This window comes from Pristiophorus japonicus, chromosome 2 (assembly GCF_044704955.1).
Source record: "Pristiophorus japonicus isolate sPriJap1 chromosome 2, sPriJap1.hap1, whole genome shotgun sequence".
Lineage (NCBI taxonomy): Eukaryota > Metazoa > Chordata > Chondrichthyes > Pristiophoridae > Pristiophorus > Pristiophorus japonicus.
Genome location: NC_091978.1, coordinates 169,418,127 through 169,430,624, shown reverse-complemented (window position 1 = coordinate 169,430,624; position 12,498 = coordinate 169,418,127). Strand labels below are relative to the sequence as shown.

Genomic DNA, 12,498 nt, shown 5'->3' with positions numbered 1-12,498 from the left:
GTACAGGGGCAGGGAGGTGTTACTATAGTTATACAGGGCCTTGGTGAGGCCACACCTGGAGTATTGTGTACAGTTTTGGTCTCCTAACTTGAGGAAGGACATTCTTGCTATTGAGGGAGTGCAGCGAAGGTTCACCACTGATTTCCGGGATGGCGGGACTGACACATCAAGAAAGATTGGATCAACTGGGCTTGTATTCACTGGAGTGAGAGGGGATCTCATAGAAACGTTTAAAATTCTGATGGGTTTAGACAGGTTAGATGCAGGAAGAATGTTCCCAATGTTGGGGAAGTCCAGAACCAGGGGTCACAGACTAATGATAAGGGGTAAGCCATTTAGGACCGAGATGAGGAGAAACTTCTTCACCCAGAGAGTGGTGAACCTGTGGAATTCTCTACCACATGAAGTTGTTGAGGCCAATTCACTAAATATGTTCAAAAAGGAGTTAGATGTAGTCTTTATTACTAGGGGGATCAAGGGGTATGGCGAGAAAGCAGGAATGGGGTACTGAAGTTGCATGTTCAGCCATGAATTCACTGAATGGCGGTGCAGGCTTGAAGGGCCAAATGGCCTACTCCTGAACCTATTTTCTATGGCCCCAAGTTTCCACACGCGGCAAAACGGGCGCCCCTCCGAGCTGGGCGCCTGTTTTTCACGCCGAAAACGGCGCCTGAAAAAAAACATGCTATTCTCGAGCGCTTTACAGTTCAATGTCTGCTTGGCGCGGCGCACAGGGGGCGGAGCCTACCACTCGCGCCGATTTTGTAAGTAGGAGGGGGCAGGTACAATTTAAATGAGTTTTTTTCGTGCCGGCAACCCTGCGCGTGCACGTTGGGAGCGTTCGCGCACGCGCAGTGTGAAGGAAACATTGGCACTCGGCCATTTTAAAAAGTGCTGCAGAAAAAGTGAAAATTTGTTAATTGAACCCTTGCAAAGGCTTGTATTTTAATTTTCTTGATATTTCTGTGTGTGAGGGTGAGGGAGTGCATTCTATAATTAAAGATACTGTGATAAACGGGACACATGCACTTGTTTGAGACTATTCAAATTCTTTGTAGCTGTTCAATTTTTAACATTTTTTAATAAAACCACATTGCCCTTCCATGATCAGCACTGAGGCTTCTTGCAGTTTTCTCCCCCTGCCGTCGGTCGGTCCCGACGGCAAACCGCTGCCTCAAGTAATGAGTCTTCCTGCAGCCTTCTCCCTCCCTCCCTCCCCCTGCCGTCCGTCGGTCCAGACAGCAAACCGCTGCCTGAAAGGCCTGCCTGAAGCACTTTCACACAGGTAGGAACATGGTTTATTTAATCTTTTGTTTGCTTATAAATTTTTATTCAGGTTGGATTTATTTGTATAATATTTGTATAAGTATAACTAAGGATTTATTGTAGAATTGAATGACTTCCCTTCCTTCCCCCCCCTCCCGTTCCCGACGCCTAATTTGTAACCTGCGCCTGATTTTTTAATGTGTAGACAAGGTGTTTTCAAGCCTACAAAAATCTTCACTTGCTCCATTCTAAGTTAGTTTGGAGTACGTTTTCACTGTGGAAACTTTCAAATCAGGCATCAGTGGGCGGACACGCCCCCTTCTGAAAAAAAAATTCTGTTCAAAAGTGAAACTGTTAGACCTGACTAGGTCTAACAGAAAACTTAAATGTGGAGAATTCCGATTTCTAAGATACTCTGTTCTCCACCAGTTGCTCCTAAAAATCAGGAGCAAATCATGTGGAAACTTGGGGTCAATGTTTCTGCACATGAAGGCCCTTTTCTTTCAGATTCGTACCATCTGTCAAGAGGATTCTTGACATCACAAGGTCCGGGTTTCAGCACATGCATGCCTAAATCTGGAACGTGCGGTGCCCCTATGTGCACCATGGACGCGACCGTAGGGGCCGCAAATTCAGCCCTTGGAGATCGTTCCGTCCTTTGGTAAGATGATGCATTGAAACGAGAATGTGAAGAACACCTTTCAAACTAATCTGTACAAGTGCATGAGCATCATTCTCTAACCACCCATCCTCCCCCCGCCCGCCCATCACCTTTCTGCTGTGCTCAGTAACAGATCTTCATGGCTGGCAGTTCTGTGCACATATCACTGAAGCAGAACATGAAGTTCAAATTTGTGTATTTCTTTTCACCACAGAGGGGTGAAAATAAATCTTAAAACAACAGATAAAAAGTGCTGCGATAGCGAGTATAGACCTCATGGAAAGGTAAGTGAGATAGGCTGATTGCCTGAACACATTTGCTTTCATCATTGCTAAACAATAAACTTGGATTTTTGTAACATTTATATGAGTTTAACACCAAGTTTTTGTGCATTGTATATTTGTACAATTGATTTTTATTCTTAGTGATCCAACACCAAGAGTAATTGGGATTAGACTGGATAACCTCTTGTTGGCTGGCACAGATATGATGGTAAGTACTGCAGGGAATCAAATACAGCCAGGTGATCTCCTGGACTAGTTTTGATTGGCTGGATAGGTTGGAGGGGAATTTTCCCAGATTTTATTTTTCCCTATTTAGCCTGGGTTTTTGCCTCTCCCAGGAAATCACATGGCTCCGGTTGGGGTGGAGTGTGGTATGTTTCAGTGTAAGGAGCGGACTGGTTGGGCTGGGTGCTCTTTACCGTTCCTTCATTGTTCACAAGTTTATATGTAACTTTCAGGCCTGCTGACCGAGGGCCATGCGGCTCTTTGTTGGCCAGCGCGGACACGATGGGTCGAAATGGCCTCCTTCTGCGCTGTAAATTTCTATGTTTAGCAGTTTTAAAGGAATGATATCCTCAGCAAAGAAATACAATACATACAGCCAAGACTCCTGATGGAACAATTAGCTCATGATTTAATTAGACAAGTTATAATAAAATTCTGTCCAACCAACAGACACCATAGCAAACCTTATTTTCTAACTGTAACTAATCAGCTGTGTCAGGTGAATGGAGAAAATCCTGCACACTCATTTTACTTTCAGTAGCTTCACAGCAGATGGCATCTTACAATGTGCAATATTTTACTAAATGAAATCAGTCAAATTACACATACTTCACAACTCCAATTAAAAAAATTAAATCTTGTCAAATCGCTTGAGACTACTTCGAATGATTATGAAGTAACACAAAGTATTAGGGTGTCAATGTCAATATATGGAGGACTGCAATGAATTGAAAAAAGTCAATATATTCCACCACACAGCCAAGAATTTCCCAGAGCTGTTGACTGAGGATTTACCTAGAAAAAGTTAGAAAATAAAACTATTTTAAACTACAGTGCAGAATTGACCATTTATTTCCTCCTTTGATCTTCCTGGATCAGAGCCCCGAGGATAGCCTGTGTCAATGCTGTAGCTGACTAGCCAGGAGTGACAGTACAACTTTCTCCAATTCCCCTGCCCTCTCCAGCGATTGCATATGCGCAGTGAAATGCAAAAATCCAGAAGTTGCTGTCCGAGAAGCCCAGCTCCTCCACAAGCTGCATGAAAACAACATCTCGCCATCAGACTCACCATTCAAAAGTATTGAATGGTGAAGTTGCTGTACTAACTTCAGATATGGATTGAGCTTGCCAAAAATGTTACAGCTTATCCATTCCAGTGTAAGTATTTGTGGCAAGTCTTAATTACTGCCAGCAACCTCTCTGGCACTGAAAATGAACAAGTGTGGAGTCTCATTCCTTCAGCTTTTAATTATTGTTGGAGATTTTTAAAAAAACACTTAAACTTTTATTTTGTGTCACTTAATCCAATTTTTATTTCCCTCTTTATTTTGCTTTCTGTACCTGATTTGACATTGAATTAAATATTCTAACTGGCACTTTCTGGTTCAAACTCTGCTGCTCATTAACGATTTTTCAATCTGATTGTTTAAGGAGGTACATTGTTGCTTTCTCTGTTCACAGGTCCCAGATGCACTGTAGAATACGCTCGCTTTTTGGATGGTTGGCTGGCAGCAACATGTCATGCATAAGCCCACAGAAATTCTATGGGCAAATGTAAGTCTAACAAAAAGCCCATCATTTCCAAAAATGTTAATGTATGTTAATCATGGACAGTATATTTTAAACTTATACTAATTTAACTGGCAAACGATTCTTTTTGCAGGAGATAAGGTTGTGTTGCTAGCGAAAGAAATATCACATTGTTGCAGTTAAATAAATTCCTGTTCATGCTCACTTAACAGGAACAGCTCACAGGTGTTTACTCCAAATGTTCACTGGACCATATCAATTGTTATTCTCATAAGAGTCTCATAACAATTAGTTGCACACCTTGGCTGGATGCTGTAGTCAGCAGGAAAGATGTGACTCTCTAAGTGTCAGTGTACATTTTATTTAGGTGTCTGTAGCAGCACTCTTGCCTCTCCGTTGGAAGGTTGTGGGTTCAAGTTCCATTCCAGAAATTTGAGCACATAATTTAGGTCGACATCTCAGGTCAGCACTGATGGAGGGCTACACTGTCAGAGCTGCCATCTTTAGGATGAGATGTTAAACCTAATGACAGATGGCATCTCAGTCTGCCATCTCAAATAGACATAAAAGATCACATGGCATTATTCGAATACGAAGGGCAATAATTATCCCTCAATCAATATCACTAAAACAGATAATGTGGGCATTCTCTCATTGTTGTTTGTGAAACCTTGCAAATTGGCTGCTGCATTATTCTACATTACTTCAAAGTGACCACACTTCAAAAGTACTTCACTGCCTGTAAAGCACTCCGAGACATCCAGGGGTCATGAAAGGCTCTATATAAATGTAAGTTCTTTCTTCCTTTTATGTTATTGCAAACAACGAAAAGAAAAAGGGGGATGCTTCCCAACCAGACTTTTGGCACTAGATGTAATGCAGTTCATTCAAGAGCCAGGTGATAACAGATTGGAATGAGGGGAGTTTTGGAACTTTTTTAAAAAAGCGTGCAAGTACTTGCCAGATGGATTATTGTGCTTTATGATCCTCAACCTATCAGAGCATTGACATTAGTGAACAGCAAGTATTTTATTGCTTCAGTACTTGTATGTGTACGATGCAGAGCAGTAGACAGTAAATCAGACGATCAATAAGTCAGTTATGTACTTGTCACAAAAGTTACATTTGAGTTTTCTATATAATTCCATGTAAATAAATGAGACACTAAAAAGAGAGAATACGAATCCAGATAAAGGGAGAGAGCTTTTACACTGGGTTGTTTTTGTGAGGCAGATATCATCAGTAATAAAACAATGAATGAGATGGATGCAGTAATTTATCCATTAGATATGCGATTAAAACCAAGATTCACGTTAACATTTTTCATGACGAGATTAATCGATTATCTTTTTAACCAGTGTATTAGTTCTAACATAATTTGGGTACAAATGAGAAAATGTAATCTCAGTTATCCCATCATTTTCAACTGTTTGCTAGATTACCTGCCATTTCTAATTTTTCCAGAAGGGCACAGTTTGAAGAATGGCCTTTAAGTTTAAGACGACATTTTATTGTTGAAATAACCTTTTAGCTTTAAATGTATGCACCGGTGAGTATGCTCACAGGTTTGTAGAGCTGTTGCATTGGGAGTGGCTTAGCCAGTCACGTGATGTTCACAAGACTCAATAAAACCCCAGCCAGTTGGGTTCAGGGGATCCACGATAAGACAGGTGGTTGAGAGCCTGGTGGATGAACTGGTAAGGTGTGGTATGATTATTAGCAAAAGATTTAACAAACCAACTAATTCTTAATAGCAATGCATTGCTATGAATTCTTAAGCAAAGAACCTATGAAGCAAATACATTACAAAATGGCGATGAAGATAGGATTTCTTCACAACAAATGTTTTGGTGGAACTTCCCTTAATGAGAAGGCAAGTGCGAGTAGAGCATAGCAAGGAGATACAGGCAGTGCGATTTTAGAATGAGTGTCTGGTCGTACCATTTTTTTTTCAGTGCGCTGAACAGTATTGAACTGACCGAGCTTGTGGCAAGCCGTTTAGAGTTGTTGAAAAGCAATTCAACATTATGGAGTATGATTAATGGCTTTTAAGCTGAGAAGGAAATATGGATGTGACGAGTTAAGTCAGTAATTTGGGAGCCTTGGTTAAGTATTGGATGATCTCTCTTGAGAAAGCTTGCAAGATTGCTATCGCCATGGAGGTGGCTGAGGAAAAAAAAAAGAGGGGAATTTCACCCATTACTGGTAGTAGTAGCAGTTCAGTCACCTGGCTGTAGGATCGCAGAAGAGGGCGAGCGAGCTATGAAACCAATAAGAATAGATGCCATAGATGTAATGGCAACCATACCGCACAACAATGTTGGTTCAAGTGGGCAAGATGTTACCGGTGCCAAATAAGGGGACACATTGCAGCCGTATGTAAATCCAAGGACAGGCCCAATGATATTCAAAGACCTCACTGGGTGGAAAACGATCAGAAGAGTGTAGATTTTGATATATAGGCAGTGAAGGACAAGGCAGTATATTTCTTGTCAGGATTTCAGAACGTTAGAACTGATTAATAATCGATGGATTAATATAGAATCACAGAAATTTACAGCACGGAAGGAGGCCATTTCAGCCCATCGTGTCCGTGCCAGCCAACAAAGCTATCCAGCCTAATCCCACTTTCCAGCTCTTGGACCGTAGTCCTGTAGGTCAAGTGCACATCCAAGTACGTATTAAAAAAAAAAGTGGTGAGGGTTTCTGCCTCCACCACCCTTTCAGGCAGTAACTTCCAGACACCCTCAAATCCCCTCTAAACCTACCAATTACTTTAAATCTATGCCCCATTTGTTGACCCCTCTGCTAAGGGAAATAGGTCTGTCCTATCCACTATCTAGGCCCCTCAATTTTATACACTTCAATAAGATCTCCCCTCAGCCTCTTCTGATCCAAAGAAAACAACCCCAGCTTATCCAATCTTCTCTCATAGCTAAAATTCTCCAGTCCAAGCAACATCCTCATAAATCTGCTCTGCACCCTCTCTAATGCAATCATATCTTTCCTGTAACGTGTTGACCAAAACTGCATGCAGTATTCTAGCTGCAGCCTAACTAGTGTTTTATCAAGTTCAAACATAACCTCCCTGCTCTTGCATTCTATGCCTCAGCTAATAAAGGCAAGTATTCCGTATGCCTTCTTAACCACCTTATCCACCTGGCCTGCTACCTTGAGGGATCTGTGGACATGCACTCCAAGGTCCCTTTGTTCCTCTACGCTTCAGTGTCCTACCATTTAATGTGTATTCCCTTGCCTGGTTAGCTCTCCCCAAATGCATTACCTCACACTTCTCCGGATTGAATTCCATTTGCCACCGTTCTACCCACCTGACCAGTTCATTGATATCTTCCTGCAGTCTACAGTTTTCTTCATTATCAACCACACAGCTGATTTTCGGCTGGGTCACTGAATATATTTAAGCTGGCGATACAGATTTTTGAACGATAAGGGAGTGAAGGGTTATGGGGAGCGAGCAGGGAAGTGAAGCTGAGCCCAAGATCAGATCAGCCATGATCTTATTAAATGGCAGAGTAGGCTAGAGGGGCCAAATGGCCGACTCCTGCTCCTATTTCTTATGTTCTTTAGTATCATCTGCAAACTTCTTAATCATACCCCCTATATTAAAGTCTAAATTATTGATTATATACCACAAAAAGCAAGGGTCTTTGCACTGAAAAAACTTTGAATCATCCAGTAATTCAAATTAAATGACATTGTACAGTTTATTAAAACTCAAAATAAATTCAATTATCCAATAATTTGGATTAAGCAACTTTAAATTACAGAAATATACAGAAAAATATATTTGAAACAGATGTATTTTCAAGAACTTTGGATAGTAGAGGCAAAAATACTGCAGATGTTCAAAACACAGTTGAATGGTACAATTGGGAGTTAATGTACAAAAAAAAAATCAGCTTCATTGGATTGAAGAGTCTTTTCTTATTCTTTTTGTTAGTGACCAGATTATTTCTGAATGAAATGTTATGACTGGCCTTATTTGTTTGTAACCTATAAGCTATCTAATGATAGCTTAGATCTTCCAATCAAGTGATATCCAAGCCAGAAGGGTGGAGAGCAAATTGCACCTATCGTGAGTGATAACCACACAATAATTTCAAGAGTAACTTTAATACTTAAGGTGAGCTCCAGTCTCAATCTCCCCAATGCTTTCATTATAACATTTTTACTTGGTGATCTCAGACTCTTACAATAAACATGAGATTGTACTTGATATTTTTGCCCAGAGCTGTGACTTGATAAGCTAAATTTGGATTGTTCAGTATGAGCATGTAAAGTGTACCTAATGTTCCAAAATGGATCAGTGCCAATGTGTACAGTAGCCTAGTGGTTATGGTACTGGACTAGCAACCCACCAGAAAAACTTATCCCTATCTTGCCTCTACTCTAGTTCTACAATACAGGTATTGCAGTGATTATGTTACTGGACTAGTAATCCAGAGGCTTGGTCTAATAATCCTGAGAATGTAAGTAATTTGAGCATTTGAGTAAAAAGATGGAATCAGTAAAAGCAACCGTGAAGCGGCTGGATTGATGTAAAAACCATCCTTACCCCGTCTGGCTATTAACTGCCCTCTGAAGTAGCTTAGCAAGCCATACAATTGTGTCAAACTGGTACCAGTAATTTAAACAGAAGGTCCATCACCACCAGGGCAACTAGGGATGGGTAATAAATGCCGGCTTTGCCAATGATACCCACATCCCAAAAATTAATTTTAAAAAAAGTAATTATTAATGTCATGTGAAGTGACCCTCAAAATTACTTCAGGGCACCTGGGAATGCCAGCATTGCCCATATCTCAAGAATAAATAAAAAGATCAGCTGCACTGACGGGATATTCTAAATTATTTGTAAAAAGCTGGAGGACAATTTTCAAAATCTTTAATTGAACATTTCTATATTGACCTTTTTAAACAGCAGGCAACAGCAGTATGCAAAATAGAAAAACTATTGATTACATTCCTGCTGTAAGTTTTGTTTTTATTCTGAAGTGCACTAAGCTTTCTCCTCATTGCTTCAAAATTTAACTCAATTACAAACAGCCTCTAATTTGCTCACCCTATTGTCAACTGTTAACAGTGGTTAGCGAGCAGCTGTCAGAGAGTGAGAAAAAAATACGATTCTGCAAGTCTGTTTTTCTCATTTAGAGGCACAAGTCCTGAGATAATTCTTGCTGCTCCTCTGAACCCTCCCTCAGACAGCAATATCTTACTGAAAGTAAGGTATCCAAAACTACATATAATATTCCAAATTTGTTTTCACCAATGAGCTATATAGGGTTAAAATAGCCTTATTTTCAAATACCCTTAATGCACATCAGTATTCAATTAGCCTTCATTTATATTTTAAGTAAGCATTAGGGAACGTTAAGGTGGCCTGACAGTGCAATCTAGTAAAGCATTGTGTCACTGACAAGGAGACCATTGAATATCAGTCAAGGCATAGTTTAAAACAATTTTTTCCAGAAAGTCAGTTTTCAATCTTACATTTGTTGTAGCAGTGCTTTCATTGTATAAAAGTAGTTAATACCATCAAAGTTTCATTTTAATTTATTGGCAAACTCAATTTTGCATACATCTCCACTAACGGGTACAACAACCACCATGTGTCCAGAGCACTGAACTATAAACTTATCAACTAATCTGAGCTGAAATTGGCACCATGTCTCAGGCTCTTCCTACAGAAGTTTGAAGGCCTTAATTGAACTGTCTGATTGATAAAAGGCTGGATATCACTCGTATCACCTGCAGCTTGACTAAGTAGGAAGGTTACTGATATTCACAGAAATACAACTGAGCTAGTCCATTACACCCTCTCAACCAAGGCTTATGGAGCAGTTGCTCATTGCTACAGGGAGGAAGGATGTCCTCATACAATAAATGATATGGAGCAGGACATTCAGCCATCACAGCTCTTATTAACTTCACTTCATGATACGTTCAAATTTGCATGCAACTGTAGACTGTGTGTTAATCTCTAAAAAGCAAATAAAAATCAATAATGCATTACTTACATGATTGCCTTGAAGATTTTCCAGTAGAGAAGGATCTTGAAATGCACTCTCCCCATCTGATGATTCAATTTGTCTTGAATGAACAAAATAAAATGAAAAACCTATTGGATATTTATCAGTTCACAATTTATATATTTTAGATATAAATTATGTGCAGTAAAAGTGTTCCAAATAACAATGTCCTGAGAAAGCAGTGTTATACATGCAAAATCCATTGCCAGGAAGCACTAGACAGCTAGATTTTACTGACTGAATAACTGTTCCAATGACTACAATCACCTTTCAAGAAAATCAATACTGTATAATGAACTATAAACAAGGTCTAGACAAAGAAAAACTTTTCCAAAAATCAAAATTGGAGTCTTTTTCTACTGATGACAGAAGTTAAAAAATAGAAAGTAGTTTTATAGGTTATATCAAAGTCCTTTATCTACTGCTTTTGAAATGCAGAAAATTAACTGTCAGTATTCAGTCTCCACAACGCAGAGGCCACTGAAAAAAGGTCTCTACCATTGGTATGGTTTTCTTCTTCCTTTCCATAATTAATTCTCAACGCATCTTTTACCATTATCCCTAATCCAACAGGGGAAACAAGAGCCATGCGCTCTCCCTTGTTTCTATGTTGCATATGACTTCGTCTTAAATCCATCCAGTTCTCTAAATATGAGCTACAAAAATGTAACCATGTGTATGGAAAGGAGGATTCCAACAGCAAATCAACTTAACGTACTGAGAAATCAGGGAGAAGACAGTAAAAAAAAAAGTGGGAACTATGCACTCTGAATAAACACCAAGGGCAGGTGAGAAAAACCAGGCCTAAAGGAAAGTAATCTGGCACTCTCAATTATTTATCCATCAGGTACATCTGGATTATACTTGAGTCATTCCAAAACTGGAGGTGGATAATGTCAGTTTAACATGCTAACATGCATCTACCTCAGCAAACCAATCTAAACAGCCATGCTTTGAGAAAGCATGGGAACTGCTGCATGCTTTATAAAAAGGTATAAAGCAAATTTCTTGATGACCACAGCAAAACCAGAATGTATTTTTTAACCCATGGTTCCTGATCAGCTGTAATAAAGCAACACATTATTTTACATTTCTGGAGACTAAATTTTTTATAATCAGAACAGTTGTCCAGAAGGACTCGGATCCCTGGTCCTGTCCATAGAATAAGTGAGGGCTCCTATGGCACTATTTTGAAGAAGAGCAGGGGAGTTATCCACGGTGTCCTAGCCAATATTTAGCCCTCAATCTGGTCGTTATCACATTGCTGTTTGTGGGAGCTTGCTGTGCACATATTGTCTGCCGTGTTTCCTACATTACAACAGTGACTACACTTCAAAAGTGCTTCAGTAGCTGTAAAGCGCTTTGGGCTGTCCAGTGGTCGCAAAAGTCGCTATATAAATGCAATTCTTTCTTTTCTATCACGCCCCTGACTGGAGCCTTGTAGATAGTGGTGAGGCTTTGAAGGGTCAGATGGTGAGCCACTCATTCCACAGTACCCAGGCTCAACCCTACCCTTGTAACCATCATGTTGATATGGCTGGTCCAGTTCAGCTTCTGGTCAATGGTGAAGCCTTGGCGATAGCGGTGCCTTGAGGATCACGGGCAGATGGCTAGGTTTTTTCATGTTAGACATGGTATTTTATGTGGCACAAACATTAGCTTATCACCTGTCAGCCCAAGCCTGGATGTTATTTAAATCCTGCTGTGAGCAGACATGGTTGCTTCATTATCGGAGTTGTGGCACATGGAGCTGCGAGCAGTTCTATTCCTGACCTGAAGATGGATTTTTTTTTTGGGGGGGGGGGGGGGGTGTGGGGGTGAGCAGCTGAAGGTCATTGATGCTTTCCTAATACCCTGGGCTGTGCTGATTGGCTTCAACCATTTTCCTCGGTCTCAGGTATGATTCCAGCCACTGGATGGTTCTCTCCTTTACCCCGAAACTTCAATTTTGCTAGGGCTCCTTAGTAGCATACTTGGTTAAATGCTGCCTTTATGTACCCCTTATGGTCGTACCAAGGGAATGTGCCTGGTGGGTGGGGGGGGAAAAGAGGAGGAAATATTTTGAAATGGTCATGCTTTAAAAGTACTAGAAATCTTGACTCATTAACAAAATAAACCACCACTATTACAAGGGCTGACTCTCTGGCTTAATTTAAACAGCGTAACCGTTTGACCTATTGTCAAAGGGTGAAAAATCTAGCATCTTGAGCTTGGAGATTCTTGGCAGTGATGGCAGATTCTTCAGTAGATCAAGATGTTTTAATAATTCTTCAGTTAACTACAACATTGAACAGTCCTTTTTTTCCCCCAAGCGTCCTGTGTGGGTTAGGGGATCATGTCACTTTCATACCTCATGTAGAAAGCACTTGAGTGAGCCCAAATGAAAGGAAAGCATCTTATAGCACGTTACATGGCATGAAATTCTTCTCTCCTTCACACCAAGCCGACGTGAGTCAAGTGATATATTGGGTAACTAGAGGAA

General features: G+C 40.4%; 1 protein-coding gene across 6 annotated transcripts in view; it reads right to left on the bottom strand.

Annotated features, from left to right (window-relative positions):
• Positions 1–12,498, bottom strand: part of atp8a1 (ATPase phospholipid transporting 8A1) — a 509,869-nt gene that overhangs the window by 308,289 nt on the left and 189,082 nt on the right. For all 6 annotated transcript variants that reach the window (XM_070870244.1, XM_070870234.1, XM_070870228.1 and 3 more), the window contains one exon: positions 10,005–10,077. In XM_070870244.1, coding sequence (XP_070726345.1) covers positions 10,005–10,077 — 73 coding nt within the window. The remainder of the gene's footprint in view (positions 1–10,004; positions 10,078–12,498) is intronic.